The sequence below is a fragment of the Pleurodeles waltl genome, chromosome 2_1 (assembly GCF_031143425.1).
Source record: "Pleurodeles waltl isolate 20211129_DDA chromosome 2_1, aPleWal1.hap1.20221129, whole genome shotgun sequence".
In the NCBI taxonomy this organism is placed as follows: Eukaryota; Metazoa; Chordata; class Amphibia; order Caudata; family Salamandridae; genus Pleurodeles; species Pleurodeles waltl.
The window spans coordinates 39,930,508-39,948,060 of record NC_090438.1 but is presented as its reverse complement, the minus strand read 5'-3'; the positions used below and the strand labels follow the sequence as shown (position 1 = coordinate 39,948,060).

Sequence of the window (17,553 nt, the reverse complement as noted above, 5' to 3'; positions counted from 1 at the left end):
GTATTAGAAAATGAATTTTGGCATTCATATTCCACAAAGTTCACTGCATGAGAACCAGGGAGGGGTCGCACATGAGGTTTGTGACCAGGGCCCCGCAAAAGCTTCTGACAGGCCTTGGCAAAGGCAGAGCTGCTCTGCCCCTGCTGTAGAGGAGGAGTCAGTTTAGTGGCTTGACGCAGTACTCACAGCGGGGCAGAAGGAGGAGCTTGGCTCGCAGAGTTCAAGGAGGGTGAACACCGGGGGCCTGGTGGGAGGAACCAGTACCATCTCTGTCCTGGTGCACGCAGCCCCACCTGCTGGCATAGCGCAGAAACTGGAGTTAAAACAAAGGTGGAGGTGTTCGCACACTTACCTTTCAATCCGGAGGAGGGCCAAGGCGCAAATAATGAACAACAAGACGGAGAAGCAAATGATGCTGATGTTCTGGGTGGTCAGGAACCCACCGGGCTCTGCAAGAAATGACAAAGCAGAGGAAGGTGAGGAGGAGGGAGTCACCGCTGGGGCTACTTTTAGAGTAGATTCATGGTGGCCCCTTAGAAGCTGATCATCCAACACCAGACACTCTTGCAGCAGTGAGATCCCCCACCCAGGTCAAACCAATGATCGCCACCTTAGGGGGAACCGAAGGCCTCATCTCTGGGATCTATCGTAGAACCCAGGAACCTAACCTGCTCAGTGAACACCCGCTTGAAACCCAACAGGAAAGCAAAATAGGGACGAGAATCCCAGCCTAAGGGCCTGATTTAGAATTTGGCGGACGGGTTATTCCATCACCAACAAGACGGATATCCCACCCGCCGTATTAAGATTCTTGTAGGATATAATGGGATCGTAATATGACAGAGAGGATATCCTCCACATTTGTGACTGAGTAACCACCTCTGCCAAAATCTAAAGCCGACCCTAAGAATCAGAGTACAAAGGGCGGATATCCCCAAATGGCACAGGAGAATCCTACTGAGGGCGTATCTAAGGGACACCCCGTACCGGCTGAACCTAGCACTCTAGTCCTGGGAACAAAAGCACCTGATACTCAGGGCGTGACACCTACCAATTGGGCGTTAATTCATCACATGGCAGGAGCAGCCAAGCCACCTGCTGTGCTGTTTTGGAAAATGTTTGAACCCCCTCCGATTGCATCATGGTTTAATAGGCTCTGGCTGTTCATGCTCAGGAAGAGAGAACACAAACTTTTCCAGTATGGAAAAGGTATTTTGCAGCCTGATGGCAACCGCTGGCTACCTATCTGAACTACAATTCCTCTATTTGACTGAAGAGCGTAGGGATTCTGCAACAGGAGGACCCTCTATCTCTCCTCTACCCCTGGATAGGACAAACTAGCACACTTACCGAACACAGGAGCCCGAGGGGTACAGAGCAAGCCCTAGAAAGGAACCTAAGGGCTGTCACCAGTAGTCAAGAGCAGGACATTCAAGGAGAAACTGGTAAACAAACCAGCAAGTCAGGCGCAAGGATTCTAGGCGCTGTAACAGGCAAGAGACTGGAACTTCAAGGGAACTAGACATTACAAGAGAAACGCTGAGAAAGGGAACATAAACAAGGGGCAGAATCTGGGAGCCGGGGGAGGAAATGCAAGAGCTATGGCAGACGCAAAGGGATAAGTAAAACCAAATAGCAGGAACATAAGCAACAAACTGGGGGCAATTACAAAGGGAGCCGGCCAGGGGGAGCCCCTTACTGTAGGTAAATGGCAAACGCAGGAGTAATGGAAAAACAGTGCAGGGACGGGAGAAATCTGCAGTAGGCTGTGCAGGAACAGGACACAGGCCCTAGCTGAGGCAAGGCAGGAACTGGGCTGGAAAACAGGCAACAGAAGTCCGGTACCCAGAGCGTCAAGCTTCAAAGCACGGCGCATGCGCTTCAGGCACAGGCAGCTTCAGTGCCAGGCAGGGGGAAGCTCAGGGTGGCACAAGACTGGTCACAGGTGTGTGCAGTCCCATCTCTCGCAGGTCCCGGAGGAGTGATGAAGTGCTGAGGAACAGCAGGGCTACTCCAATTAAAGCCACTGTCGTGTCTCAGTGAACACGTGGCTGTGCATTCTGGGATCAGTAGTCCAAGGAAGAAAACATAGGTTTTCCAGTGAGTCCAGTACTGAAATGAGAAGCAGGCAGAAGTCATTAAGGGACCTTGGATGAGTTTTTCTGGTGATTTCCAGGCTGCAGTTTGTCGATGTAAAGCGCCCCCCAGAGGCAGAATAATGGAATAGTAACAGAGCTGCAGCATTCATATCACCGGTGTATGTAAGAGCAGTTACCATGTGGTAGTCAAGTTGCCAAACTATAAAAGAAAGGCTTAAATCTAGACTTGCAGATTTTCAGCTCTCTGCAGATCAGAGGAATACCCAAGCAGAGCTGCGCCGGGCACAGGCCTCCCTGCATCCTGTGTGCCAAGAAGCGAGCCCGCTCTGCCATCTCTGCGCTGTTTCTGTCTGACAGTTTGTGTAGATCATCTTCAAGAAGGCTCAAGTCAGTGACTACAGAATCAATGTTGTGTTTGAGGGCCTCCCGGGTAGTCACAACTCATCCAGAATGTAGTCACGTTTGTCTTTTGTTGGCTGTGCCTCACTGATGCCACCCTGGGCTCTTGGTGTCTTTGTGTCAAGCCGGGTTGCTTGCTCCTTTGGGGGTTTCCCTGCACCTCGGTTTTAGTTTGTCTTGGTGTGAGGCTATGGGTGATGTTACTGTCCCCCAGTTTCTGGACCGTCCCTCCACCCTGTGTGTGGTGTTCACTGCTCCCACCAGCCCAGCAGCAATGTTGTCACTTTTTCTTTGTTCATGTTTTCTTCTAGTTCTTCATCCTGCTAATTCTGGCAGTAGTGAGTTAAGCTTCTGGTCCCTGTTATCCACGTGAAATACTGTAGCATCCACGTCCCTCAGCATCTCTGATTCCTAGAGGGCCCAAGGCCTGCACTGAGGCGCGTGATAGTCTGGACTGGAAGAGGTTGTCACGGTCTGGATGGCAGCCAGTTTAATTCAGGACATCCTTAAGGTTGATGAAACCTCCTTACTGCTGGGGTCCACATTACGAGGATGGACAGAAGGTGAGAAAGGGAGGAGAGATGATGGGTTCAGCGAGGGGTGGTGGCGATAGCCCTGCTCCGTTTCGCCAGTGGTGTGGATGTCAAGGTCCGTATTTCAACTTTTTGACGCTAAACTGCGCTAACGCAGTTTAGCGTCAATAAGTTTAGCGCCGGCTAACGCCATTCTGAAGCGCCATGCGGGCGCCGTATTTATTGAATGGCGTTAGCCGGCGCTAGCAGATCGGCGCTGCCTGGTGTGCGTGGAAAAAAACCACGTACACCAGGCAGCGCCGGCGTTGGGGAAAATGGCGTTAGGGCGTCTTAAAATGGGGCAAGTCAGGTTGAGGCAAAAAAATCGCCTCAACCCGATTTGCGCCATTTTTAACGACGCCCAGACGCCATTTACATGACTCCTGTCTCAGTAAAGACAGGAGTCATGCCCCCTTGCCCAATGGCCATGCCCAGGGGACTTATGTCCCCTGGGCATGGTCATTGGGCATTGTGGCATGTAGGGGGTCACAAATCAGGCCCCCCTATGCCAAAAAAATATATAAAAAAAAAATATATATATACTTACCTGAACTTACCTGAATGTCCCTGGGATGGGTCCCTCCATCCTTGTGTGTCCTCCTGGGGTTGGCAAGGGTGGCAGGTGGGGTCCCTGGGGGCATGGGAGGGCAGCTGTGGGCTCATTTTGAGCCCACAGGTCCCTTAACGCCTGCCCTGACCCAGGCGTTAAAAAGAGGCGCAAATGCGGGGTTTTTTGCCCTGCCCACTCCCGGGCGTGATTTTTGCCCGGGAGTATAAATACGACGCATTTGCGTCGCAGTCATTTTTCTAGACGGGAACGCCTACCTTGCATCTCATTAACGCAAGGAAGGCGTTCACGCAAAAAAATGACGCTCATTGCTCATACTTTGGCGCTAGACGCGTCTAACGCCAAAGTATAAATATGGCGTTAGTTTTGCGCCGAATTTGCGTCGAAAAAAACGACGCAAATTCGGCGCAAACGGAGTATAAATATGCCCCCAAGTGTCTCCTCATTGGGTAAGTCCTTTCTAATCCCTCATGGTCCTCAGAGCCTTTATCTTTGGCACCCAAACACCGGCGCATTTGGAAAACCTTCCCTGTCCCACCTCACTTCAGTCGCCTTGTTGAGCAGGATGGGGGAGCGCTCTGCACCAGAGTGCCAAGGATCAGGCCCATCACATGAGGACCGTGCTCTGTGGCCGCTCCACTGTCTCTCAGGGACCCCACTGCCCCCTTGTTTGTCCCGTTCAAGGCCTCCGTGCTGTGGGTCAAGCCTGACCGTGGTCTCTCAGGATGGTTGTGCGGCCACTTCCAATGACTCCCTCTAAGTGTTTGCTGAATTTGATGTCCTTTCCCGCTGAGCTCCGGCCATGGTCAGTCGCCGTGCCATGCCTTGATTTATTTTAGGGAAAGAAGCATCTCTGCACCCCCAGCAGCAGTGGAGCCGTTCAACAGTGTTCAGAGGCCGCCTCTCTTCGTGTCTCTGAGGGATCTCACGCTGGGACGCAGCTTTTGATGTGTTACACCCCCTAATACATGAACTCTGTAGTAAATAGTTGGGAACAGGTGCATTCAGTCGGGAATGGTGAGGTGCCTTCAAATTTAAGCTAGGATTTTTACAAGCACACACAGACTAAAACACACACACACACACACGCGTTTACACACACACACACACTCTCTGTGTGTCTCTCCTCTCTGTTTTGAAGTTCTTAAAAATGTTGATTATTTTACAGAATATTTTGTTTTGAGTACCAATACCAATCTTCACTGCTCAGAATTTCCACTGCCTCTTAAGCCCCCCTCACGCCCTGCTTCTCAGATAATGCATGTTAACAAGATATGCCAGCACGAGCGGTGGGAAATCCGAAGCCCCCCCCAATCTTACTGACCAAGCTACACCCCTGATCTCCCCCCTCCCCCCTCCATGCAGCCACCTCTTCCTATCAAGCCTCAGCAGCTCTCTTGCATTTGTGAAAGAGGCGCTATCTTCCTTGGGCCAAGTTACTTATTTCCAGAGTCTTTCTGTTTCCTTTCTGCAGTTTGGGAGTTTTATTTCTTTTTATGGACCTAGAGGATTTCATTATGAGTTAGTATCCCGAGAAGCTCCAGCAATGAGCCTGAGCAGGCCATTCACACTTCCCAAGCCCAGGGTTGATGACCTTCTGAGCAGCCTTTGCCCGTGGACTCTGCATCCAAGCGCAAGGCCATGGGATGCTGCAGAGTCTCAGGTCTTGGACCTCAGTTATTGAATGATCCTCAACTATAGATCCAGCTGAATATCAAGATTTAGTTTTAATTGAAAATAGTATTACTTCTTACTTATTACTTTTTTTTTTAAATGCCTTACTTTGTTTATTTTGCTTTTCCTAACATTAACAAATTCCTTTTTTTGTCCACTTCTTGCACACTCCATCTAATTCTCATTTTCTCTTCTTTTTTCTGCCGCTGTTGTTTGGTTTTGCTTGCGTCCTTCTATGTTTCTTGCCATTTATTTAAATGATCCACATTTATCTTTTATGTTTTTCATATTTTTTTAGATTACTTTAAGGTATTAATGATTCTTTTGCATTGTTTCTGAGTGCTACTGACACATTTTCAGGTAGGTTTCAAAGGTTTTATTACAGCACCCATTGGTGTGGCTAGCAGATACGACAGGAAATCAGCAACTTACCCACACAGTTGAATAATAACATTGTAACACACTCAAAGACACCACACATTGTCATGTAACACTCTATGGTAAGTAACACAGTAAGATCCAACATATCTTCCCCATTTAATCTGATGTTGCAGTCAAAACCAAACACACTAAAACATCAAACACATAAACAACATAAAAGGAAGGAAAAGGAAAAAATAAACATTACATCACTTAAACGCGTAATCTGCTAGGAAGGATATTCTTGCCTGACGCTCTAGTTAGACTTGAGGTCTAAGTTTACCTTTCTGAATTGAGCCCACCATGCGGCACAACCGATAACTTCCATCTGTGCCAACACTTTCCATTCTCTAATCTCACAACTTTTGTCATTACCCGTCACGGCAACTGAGAAATGTGAACCATTTTTCCAGTGACTTTTTAGGTAAGTTGACCCTAACCATATCACCCACATTAACACTCTTCTTCCCACACCCAGCTTCCCCGTGTCTGTCTTCTGCTTTCCTAAACCTTGTTCTCACATCATGTATCGGGTCCCCTGCCAAATCCCTCTTGTCCATCCATAGTCTATTCATCTTAGTACCTGGCAAATTCCCTCTCAATAATGTAAAAGGAGAAATCTTAGTATTTGAGTCTGGAGTAGTGTGGATAGCTCACAGATCTTCAAATTGTTGCATCCAATCTAAACTACTTTTCATGGACAATTTAACATTTACTTTGACAACTTTGGTACACCTCTCTGCTAAGTCATTGCTTCTAGGATGATACAAAGATGGGCTAACATGCTTGATGCTCAGTTTGTGGAAAAAGTAATTGCTTTGATACCAATCGCGGACCTTTATCACTGCCAATCTCATTGTGTACACCTTCCTTGAAAAATACATGTTTGAGAAATTCTAACCTTGACTAAGCATACAATGCTCACCTCTGGCCACTGAGAATAGTAGGAAGTGCTACTATACCACACCTCTTTTGACCACCCAAACAACTCAACAGACTAATTATGTCAATAGCCAGATAAGACCAGGCTTCACCAGGGATTGGAATAATAAACAATCAGCCATGATGTTGTGTACTCCAGATATGGTATGTATTGCCTTTGGTAATAAAACCCTGCAACCTGAATTCTCACTTGGCTATCCTGGGAGTGCCCTTACTAGCCTCTTTGATGGTTTATGGTCTACTAAAATTGGAAAGTCAGACCCCCATAAACAGTATTGAAAACGACTGACCACCCCCGAAACAGGCTAGCTACAGCCCTCCACTCCACCATGGAATATGATGGTTCTCCACCTTTTAGGCTATGCCTCACAAATACAACACCTTTTTTCTTACCATTTCTCCTTTGTAGTAAAACTGTTCATAATTTACAGTGACTAGAATCCGTGATCACTGTGCTAGGGTCACATGTATCAAATGGCTTAAGCAGGATGACAGTTGCCGACTCAGTCTTAATTTGGCTGAACCCTCATTCATGCATTTTCAGTTCCACACAAACCTCACACCCCTTTTCAATAACATACACATGGCATGCATTTTTCAGCACATTTGGAGATAAACTGTGACAAAAACTCCTTGAGACCTTTGAATGATCACAGTTTGTCCTACCTCTCAGGTACGGGAGCCTCCACTATGGCCTGAACCAAACTCACTGACACTTTATACCCAAAACTTGAATTTTTCTGCTCTCAATGGTACACTTCCTTCTTCCAATATAGATTTAGAGCTAGAATGTTATCATGATGAACTTTGTTCTCTGCAAATATCAACAAGTCATCATGAAAATAGTTAACCCCATTTATGCCTCCACACAACATTTCCGTTAAATGCTGAAACACAGCCAATGTAGAGACCAATCCAAAAGCCCGTCATTTAACATTGCAACTTCTGGAGTGAGAAAGGAGGTAAGATGATGAGAATCCTCATGCAAAACTACCTGGTGATAGACTGAAGCTATGTTGAAAGGAGAAAATACATTTGCCTCTTCGATTAATTACAACATTTCAGTAATATTCAGAAGAGGAAGTCTGTTAACCCAAATCCCAGAATTTACATCCCTGAGATCCACACACATTCTCAGGGACCCATTGGCTTTGCGTGTAAAAAACGTAGGCAACAGCCATTCTGACTCGTTTTAGTATGTCTTGAGAACACATTTTGTTAAATTCTTTGCATAATTCAGTTATACCCTTCTAAACCTTATGTATTATCGGAAGAGTGTCAGATCTGAGTTGAACTGGGTGTTTGAATCTCTTCAATATTCCTAAAGCTTCTGTAAACATTTGAGGAAACATTTCTTTTCATTCTGGGTATCACATCAACCATACTCTTTTCAACAAAACTTGGATGGAATTATTGGGATCTAATATTATCCTTAAATTCATTTGCTCCAACCAGCCCAATAAAGAAGGCCCATTTTTGCCACATATAGTGTAGCTGTGGTACTGTTGCCTCTAAAAAACACAGTTGAATCAAATTCTCCCAGGACCTTTATGGATTTGCCACCATGTGCTACTGGCTTGACTATTGATATTTTTAATGTGATATTCTGAAACTTATCCCAGTAATTCACGGGCAGTGTAAAGGGGGATCCATAATCCACCATAACGTCCACTGATGTATCTGCTACACTGATCTGACAGTAGGGCCTCTTGATTAGCCCTAGGTTTACATGTAAAATTGATTTGTTTTCCCCCTCAACTTCTTTCATGTCACCTGAATCAAGACACAATACCATACTCTCTTCACTAGATTCCAAGGTAGGCGAGCCATTGAAGTCTCAAGCCAGATGCCTGGCTCTAATTCGCCATGAGGTGCTTTTGTAGCTTTCAGTCCAAAATGCTCTGAGCTTATTTTTATTAGATGATGATGATTATGATAATGAAGATGACTATTAATATTATTATTATTATTATTATTCGTAGTAGTAGTAGAAAGCACCTTTAAAAGGAAAATCAATCCCAGGAATAACTTATAGGAAGGCAATTTCCCACACTTCAAATTTTGTAATAATCAATAAAATAGATCCCAGTTTTTAAAGCTCACAATTAAAACAGGGTTGCCTACTGGTACCTAAAGATTTGTGAGTACCCGCTCTCCAATCCACACTCCATTCATGCAATGTGCACAACTGCAGAGCACTTCCTTACCCTTTGTCGGCTTCTTGCCCCAGTGGATTGGCGCGCTCCAGTCACTCCACAGGTTTGTAGAGGCACACATAGTGTATACCTTGGCACTCACGTAGAACGTGTAGTACTTCTCGGGATCCACACTAGGGTAGGAGAACTCAAACTGGTTGTTAACCTGTAACTCCTGCAAAAGCATGGATTTACTCAATCAGACGGCATTACATTAGGCAATACTAACACTTGCAACTTATAGTGCTTAGAAATGACACTTGCTGTATAAAGCGCTAAATTAAAAAAATAAGATAATGTTATTACACTACGACACATTCACAAATACCTTTCTGAACATAAGACACTGTCTCTATTCTCAGTCTCCCAAGAGAAGAGGTCTTGAAAGGCAGCAGAACATGGTGACCCCCAGTGTCTCATATTACCATAGTGGTAGCAGTAGTTAGATAATTTGTGGGTTCATCCTTTTTTTATTGCTTTTTATTGATTTTACATGACAAATATCAGACCACTGATATAGGTCACCATACGTAACACAGTATATAGCATTAGCTGGTCTGGAGGTTCATCCTTATGGTATCTTCAACTTCCCCAGTTCACTTCTAGAGCCTTGGCTGTGAGCTGTGGATACGTGGTATCAATTAAGAGCATTCTTATCAGTTAAACTAAATCTGTTATTATTGGCTGTTTTGGGGTTTATAAGGTTCTATTTAAAAAGTGAGTGCACCTTCAGGGCCACAGCAACACAAAATGTGAGTAATCTGCACTCCCACGCTCCTGAGCTCACACAGGCAGTTCTCAAAAAAGTTTTCAAGGGTCCGCCTGGAAACCTGCAACAGTTGAGTCTTCCAGGCATACTTCATGGAAACATTTGTCATTTCTAGTTTGCTGACGTAGGGAAGCATTATTCCTGCATACATAATTATATGTAACATGTATCTGTGCATGTGGAAATGCCTTTATCTCCACCAAGAAGGTAGGAAACTCCCAATCCCTAAAGCCAATGCCATTCACTCTGGAAAGGTATTGACTTATCTTGGGTAAACCTGCTCTGCCTCCTGATCATACAGCCAAAAAGAAGTCGCAGGTTTTGGTGGGTTGAGCGTGCAGCCATAAAGCCCGATTGGTCCAACACGTTTCAACCTAATAATAGTGACAAAGCTGGTCATCAGGACCAAAGAACTCCCAGCTCATCCTATACAAGCATTTCCTGCAGAAAGGGAGGCCAAAACTCTCATACCTAACCGTCCTCATTTAGTACAAAAACCTAAGTTGGGGAAAAATTTCAGGCTTCATGGTTTAGAAATGGAGGGCATCCCCTCTGTAGTCAGACATTTGTCAAGAGATAGATGCTGTTCTTTCCACCTACAATGCCCCCATACTGCAGTATACTAAAAGCTTTTAGTATACAGCCATAATCCTTTCTTTTTTCATGTTCCATGCTTCTTCGTACATCCCCGATGTCTCAATGATCATCGGGCCAGTTGGCCGGCTGGAGGAACAGGGCAGCGGACCCAGATGGAGGCAGGTTTAATGCAGGGCTTCAGTGGGGCCCTGCAGGACTCCCAAGTAGATTCAGGACCCTCTACTATGGCCCGACTGGGCTGATAGCAGTGGGGGCATTCAGGAGGGCCAGGACCTCGTGCCCTTCCTAGGGACGATTTAGGTGACGCCCTGCCCATGGACTTCAGAGTCGACGTGCCACATGGCAACAGTCCGGCAGCGCTCCCTGGCATATCTGGGACCTTTGCTGCGGGCTCCCCAGGTCAGTGGCAGTGGAGGGAGGAACCCCTGGGCCCATACTGGGTGGACCGAGGCTCCAGGGGCTTCATGTCCACCTCTGATCAGCTGCACAACCACCATCATGGCTTTCGCCTACCTCCTCTGATATGGTGGTGTAGCATTGTTGTTCAGCACTTCCGGGACCGCACCCCCACCAGCCACCTCTCCTTACATTCCTGCATGGTGGGTGTGGAACACGGACCCTGGTAGAAACTAATGGGCCCCGCGATGCAGAGGTACCAACCTCACCCTACAAGTCAGGCACCATGTTGTATCGGCGTCTTGGCCATGCGCACCCTCCGAAGAATTGCTGATGCGTTTCGACCCTGTCTCACTAAAGGGTCTCCTCAGGACTCAGAACTGGGTGCCTATTTAAAAAAAATACAATGAATGATGATGCTAACGGGCTTCGTGACCACCCGTGAGTGCTTGAGTGAAAACGTGTGAAAAAAACCTTTGCTTGGAGAAACCACAAGAGAGAGACCAAAAAATAGAAAGGGAAAATTTAGGCTTCTGTACAGGGAATCCACAAACAAAGAAACAATTCAAAATAAAACGTCTTGTCTGGTTTACCTGGAAAGAAGAAGAAAAAAGGCAATCTCACTACAGAAGAGAATAACACTGCAAGATTACTACCAATCACACGAAGGTAGGTCTCCGACCAGCGGCAACCCATCTTTGTAAGCGTGGTTAGTCCAGGAACTAGCCTGTGCCTCTCATCTTCCTCTGTTGTAAGGTTCCCGCTCGGCTCAGTTTGTTCACCATCAGTGTTCCATCAGCTTTGTTTTCCACTACCCTCTTCGTGTTTCCCATTTGTAGCTCCTGCGACTCTCTTGATGTTCCTAAAGCACTTGGTGGTTCCATTTTTCCATCATTCTGCTGCCTCCTGTGTTTCTGAACCCAGAGAGCCTTCTCGTACTGCCTGGATTGTGTCAATGTCCTGATATCTGGGGCATGGGCTGAGACTATAAACTGGTTCAAATTATTATACCTGCGTTATCTGAAATATCAGATACTGAGGTCTCCTCTGCTTCCCCTAAGATTCCAACCTCCTGCTGAGACCTGTACATCAAATAATGTGATTCTGAAGCCAGTAGATGTATGGAAGCAGCAATGTTTCTTCTTTCTGTCCCTAATCGCTTACCTTATTCCCCCCTTCCGAAGGGGGGGGGGGCATTGAGACCCTATATCAGAGTTCACTGACCTGCCCTCCCAGCGAGGGGACTGATGGATTATCATCAGACCATGGGCCTGATATAGATTTCAGCGGAGGGGTTACTCCATCACAACGGTGACGGACATCCCGTCCGCTGAAATATAAATACCATTTTTTCCTAAGGGAGTTATATTTCGGCGGATGGGATATCCGTCACCATTGTGAACCTGCATCCAAAATCTAAATCAGGCCCCTTGTCCCCAGCTAGCCCTGCTTGGGTGAATGCAGACATCTGGCTGCTGGGTTATTCATTCCCATACCGCTCCTATCAGGTAACGCTGCACCTTTGGCAACTACACAAATTGCAAAGTTACATCTCTGTCGCTCAACACATAAAGCAACCATGGAAGTGGTAAAGGGGCCAGTCAATGAAAATACAGCTAGCACTGGCAAAATGGGATTGGCTTGCATTTTAAGCTCCATGCCAGACCTAGTGGCTTTTCTAAATTCACTTGGCACACGTTATTTTTATCTCAGCAGTGTTGGGACAGCAGGTCCAGAGGCGCTGCTGAATGGACTGAAGCTTATCTGCAATTCAGCAGCTCAATGTGTCTGCTAGGTAATGCTTTTATGGAAAGCAGTAGGGGAGCTGTCATTTGGCATCCTAGAAAGTCATTTGTTTTGGTGTAAAGTGAACCAATGTGAGTTGGGGGACAAAAAAACCCAAAAGGATTGCTTTTGGTATACTGTGCATGTACGAGATAAAGAATTGAATATGACAAAACATGTGCCCTTTGTACCATTTATATGTAGAATACCCCCATACATTCCAGTGTAACCACTTCTTATAAGTAGTGTGATGCACCAAGAGCCAATAGCATGAAGTGGGAGGTGCCTACTCCTCTGTGATGATCCAAGATTGATGGGTCCTCACCGTGTACTCGGTCTCCTTGTTGCTCGTGTACTTGACTTTGAACTCCACACAGTTTCTGTTGTAGCTGGAGTCCCACCTCAGCAGCAGCTGGCTGTTGGTTATGTTCATGATGGTGAGATTTACAGGTGGGTCTGGTTTCACTGGAAAGTAACACAGATTCAGTCATTACCTGGCAGTTTGCTGTCATCTCGCTGTCTTTCTTGCATGCATGTCTGTTGAGTATGTTCATAGCCTAGTAGAACTGATATGTTGGACTTCTGTGCAGGAGGGGCACAGAAGCCCAGCTGTCTATATTGTAGGGATAGAGCTTATGTTTGAACTAGAGTGGGAGAGTGATATATACGCAGGAAGGATGTGTGTGATTGTCTATGTGCGTTTGTGGGGCAGCTGGTGTAGGAGAGATATGTGGGTGTCTGGTGGACAGCATGTGGGGCGTCTGCTTACAAGGCATGCGTGAGGTACCTTTCAGCATGCAGAACATTAATAATATTAGAAGACTGGAATGTTGGAAGCTCCACTGAAGATAATGAGATGGCTCAGCACTAATAATGGCTGCTTTAGGCCTGGGGGTCCAACATTGCCCTGTGGGTGATTTGTGGTAGTCCCTCTTTTAATTTAGAAGATTCTACTTTCAGTGGGTAGAATGTTCTAGTAGCATTATAGACCTTCTGCCACTGGCTATGCCGGTTGCTAATGGCCCTCTCCCTCGTTAAATATCCTCCTCTGGGGTTCAGGCCTATAGCTGGGACTCAGGGCATTTATCAGCCAGTATAACCTTCTGCCAAAAGGCTATATTAACAACGTGTTTCTCATGTAATGTTTGCTTGATAGTCTGAATTAAAGAGGAAAGAAGCTGTCTGCATTAGTGGGTGTGAGAAAGTCATTCTTTTAGCATGTTCACCCCCATTTGTTCTGACTGATACTGGTGGTAACGGACTGTGACTGTGCCCTGGGCTCTGCTAACCATGGCCAGTGACCTGATTAAAAAGGTGTATGGTATTTATGTATAATTACAATTGGCAATGACAGACCCCTGTAAGTCCCTAGTATATAATAGGGTAGGGGGGATTCAAACTTCCTATTAGCCCCTAGTATATAATAGGGCAGGGAAGTTTAGAGGCCCAGTAGATTTCCTGCAGTGTGCACTGCTGTGTTGCCTGCTGTCATTTTTAAAGGCAGCCCTGCCTTGCAGAGTGTCTTTAAAAAATAAAATGTGCGCAAATTTGACTTTGGAATTCCAAAGTGACAATCTACCTTATTTGTACATATAACACACCCCTAAGGTCTCCTCTAGGTGCCCCAGGGGTGCGGCGCCATGTAACTATAAGCAGGGACATTATAAAAGATGTTTTATATGCCCTGGTGAGGGAAAAACTGCCCATTTCATTTGTCCCCAGTGTAGCTCCATAGGCTAACATTGAAATATTTCATGTAGCATAAATATTGCTAGGAAGGAGCTTAATGTGTCATGAAACGACTCAAACGATCGGTAATGATAAATCCAACAAATTGTTACGGTTGATGTCATCATAACTAATGCAGAATAGAAGTTATAGGACTTTTTTTCTGAAAGCCAAAATACAGCCTGGAAGTGGCCTCTGCTGATTGGGTACCCTTAACAGGATTAGCCAGGTTGCTTTGATGAGGTGATAAGTGGCCTGCACCGAGCAGAGGTTATCTGATGGGGAGAGTTCTGCAGCTGCAGTTGCCAGGCCAGGAAGGGGACTGGGTAAATCAAACTGGGCTTTAAGGGAAACAGGACAGTAAGAAATGCCAGCCATGCCTGCCCTCTCCCCCTGTACCCCACAGACAGATAGCAGGCCCAGGAATGGAATTTGCAGATGGCCTCGAAGGGCAGTGTTAATGAAAATAACCCACACCAGCAGGTTGGTTTAGCCAGGTATTGCTCTGCGGGAGAAAAATCAACCATGTTGGATTTTTAAAGTACAGTGCTTTTTGGGACAAGAAGGTACCATGCTTTGGAGGAAGGTGTCATGCTTTTGGGTGGCACCCTGCATCTCAATGGACAGGGGTGCCTCCCCGCTTGTCCCCCATGATGATTGAATAAATATCTGACAGCTGCATTGCAACTCAGATCTGCTGCCTGAAACCACAAGAAGAAGAAGAAGGATTGCTCTGCTGAAACCCTGGTCTGCAACCCAAAGGACTGCACTCTGAAGGACTGCACCTGTTGCACACTGGAACAGCAGCCCTAAGGAATTGTCTTGCTTCTAAAAGGACTAAAGGGGGGACTCCCTGAAAGGAACAGGTTAACAGAGCTTTCCTGCACCAATTTCCAAAAGCCTGGAGTGTGTCCAGTGGACCTTTAAGGAATTGGCCAGGTGCACTGTGGGAATTTAAGTCCCCAAACCTCCAAGGAGTATGTCAGGGCTCCTAGACCCTTGGATTTGTGTTTTGGACACTCTGAGACCCAAGGGGGAACTTCTGGAAGGAGATCTATAAGTTTGGAGAAGATTGAAGAATGTTTGTGAAAAAGCTCCATGAGGTGACCGACCCGTCAATGAGAGTCAAGCCCCTGCTGCCGAACTGCGACCCAGCCTGACTTTCAAGTTCATCCTGCAGAAAGCTCTGGAGCACCAGACTTCCAGGATTTGACCAGGCCTCACTGGAAATCAAGCCGACGATGTCGCATTGGATCAAAGCCTGATGAGGAGCATTGCTTGATGATGAGGGAAAAAGCTCCAGAAAAGTTTCTAAGTGCAAAGGTAAAATTTTGACCGATGCCTCCAGCTCAGTCTATCTGAGTAGAGCTGCATTGCGGTCGGCTTCACACTTTGACTTTGTCCTGGTCAAGCACGACCCGATGTCCCTGGTTGACATGATTTCTAAGCCCTGGAAAGCACATTTTTTAATTTAATCTTTGAAAATACATATCTCTGGTTCCTTATATTGGATTTTTGTCATTTGGTGTCATTTTGAAGATAGAAATATTTCCTATTTTTATAAATTGGTGAAGGATTTTTATTGTGTGCTGTGTTTTACTTATTTACTGTATTGATGTATCTAAATGCTTCACATACCTGTCTCCTAAGTGAAGTCTGCATGCTCGTTGCTAAGCTACCATGGTTTGAGCCAGCGGCTGATGTTTTAAGACCCTTAGTGAACGTAACACTGGACTGATGACCTTATGCTGTGTACTTACCCCTACTAATAATCCACCATCCAACAGTGAGGTGTAAGGATTTTTTCTTTTTGAGGTGTATGAGTGCTATTGTACATAATTTATTGGCTTTATATAGTACTCGTGGAGCCCAGAGGTATCTTCAAGCCACATCGAAGAGCATACAAGGAGGCCAAGAAGTAGGCGTATCTTCTGACAGGAGCATGACAGTAGAGACAGTGGGTCTCAGGAGTCTGCAACCATAGCAGTGTTATAATTTAAACATGTGCATGAACAGATACATGTTCAGCAACTGCCTGAATCTTTCCACAAATTTCAGAATGAAGATGTAAGGGAGGTACATTTTTTAGCCTAGAGCCTGTATTGTCCTGCCTCCAAAATGTTTATATCTTACTTTTAAACAAACTTTTTTGGCTGCCAACCTTATCAGATTGGTGCATGCACACATACAAACACACACACAAACATACACAAATACACACAAACACGCTGCCACCCCATCACACAGAAACAACCGTGTTAAGGTTTCATCTGCTCATAAGCCATTAACATAAAAAAACGAAACTCAAGGATTGTCCTCAAAAACTACAGTTAATTTACATTTTTTTATGCTGTACTTCCTATGCCTTTATTGCATTCACCCTCCACTTATGTCGTCCGCGGGAAAAATTGGCTGAGGGACCTAGCCTGCTTCCAAGCAGCGCATCAGACAGCTCCCAACTGCTGGCCATGTGTAGCAGGGATTGACTGCCTTTGTAGACATGGGCTCTCATTCCGACCCTGGCGGTCCAAGACCGCCAGGGCCGCGGGCAACGGAAGCATCGCCAGCAGGCTGGCGGTGCTTCATTGCCCATTCTGACCGCGGCGGTAAAGCCGCCGGATTTCCCCTGGCTGGGCTGAACCTCCATGGCGGTGCTGCAAGCAGCGCCGCCATGGGGATTCCGACCCCCTTCCCGCCAGCCTGTTTCTGGCGGATTTTACCGCCAGGAACAGGATGGCGGGAACGGGTGTCGTGGGGCCCCCTAACAGGGCCCCAGCATGATTTTCACTGTCTGCATAGCAGACAGTGAAAATCGCGACGGGTGCTACTGCACCCATCGCACACCTGCAACACCGCCGGCTCCATTCGGAGCCGGCTTCTGTGTTGCAGGCCCTTTCCCGCTGGGCCGGCGGGCGCTCCCTTGGCGGGCGCCCGCCGGCCCAGCGGGAAAGTCTGAATGGCCCCCGCGGTCTTTTGACCGCGGGGCGGCCATTTGGCGGTTCTCTTCTGCACCACATTCTGCCTTTGCATGGCCTTCAGCAGTGCACAGCGGTGGTTTGCAGCAGACCTTGCCGGATGGCCTCTTCTTGCCCTCAACCTCCTCTCTACCAACTCTGATGCAATGTGTTATGGACACGCATGCTTTCAGTTCTGGGTATAGGCCCTGAAGCAGCCTTTGTGCCTCTGAAACTACCTGCAGCTATAGGCAGTGCCCAGCACACTCTGGTTGCCAGCCCCTGTGCCACCGAAGAAGATGTGCATATTGGGCTTTATGCAGTGGCTCTCTAGTAGACCCAGGTACAAAGCCAGGCCCTGTGCCTGACCATTGCCACTTCATCAGCTGTGCATAGCATTTAGAACTGGGATGCGAGCCCTGTGTGGAGCTCCAAGCACCACTGTGCTCACAATG

The 17,553-nt window shown here is 46.6% G+C and overlaps 1 protein-coding gene across 1 annotated transcript in view; it reads right to left on the bottom strand.

Annotated features, from left to right (window-relative positions):
- Window positions 1-17,553, bottom strand: part of IL2RG (interleukin 2 receptor subunit gamma) — a 118,902-nt gene that overhangs the window by 36,698 nt on the left and 64,651 nt on the right. The window contains exons 4-6 of the mRNA XM_069209387.1: window positions 12,742-12,881; window positions 8,882-9,044; window positions 353-449 (exon numbers count right to left, since the gene is read on the bottom strand). Coding sequence (XP_069065488.1) covers window positions 353-449; window positions 8,882-9,044; window positions 12,742-12,881 — 400 coding nt within the window. The remainder of the gene's footprint in view (window positions 1-352; window positions 450-8,881; window positions 9,045-12,741; window positions 12,882-17,553) is intronic.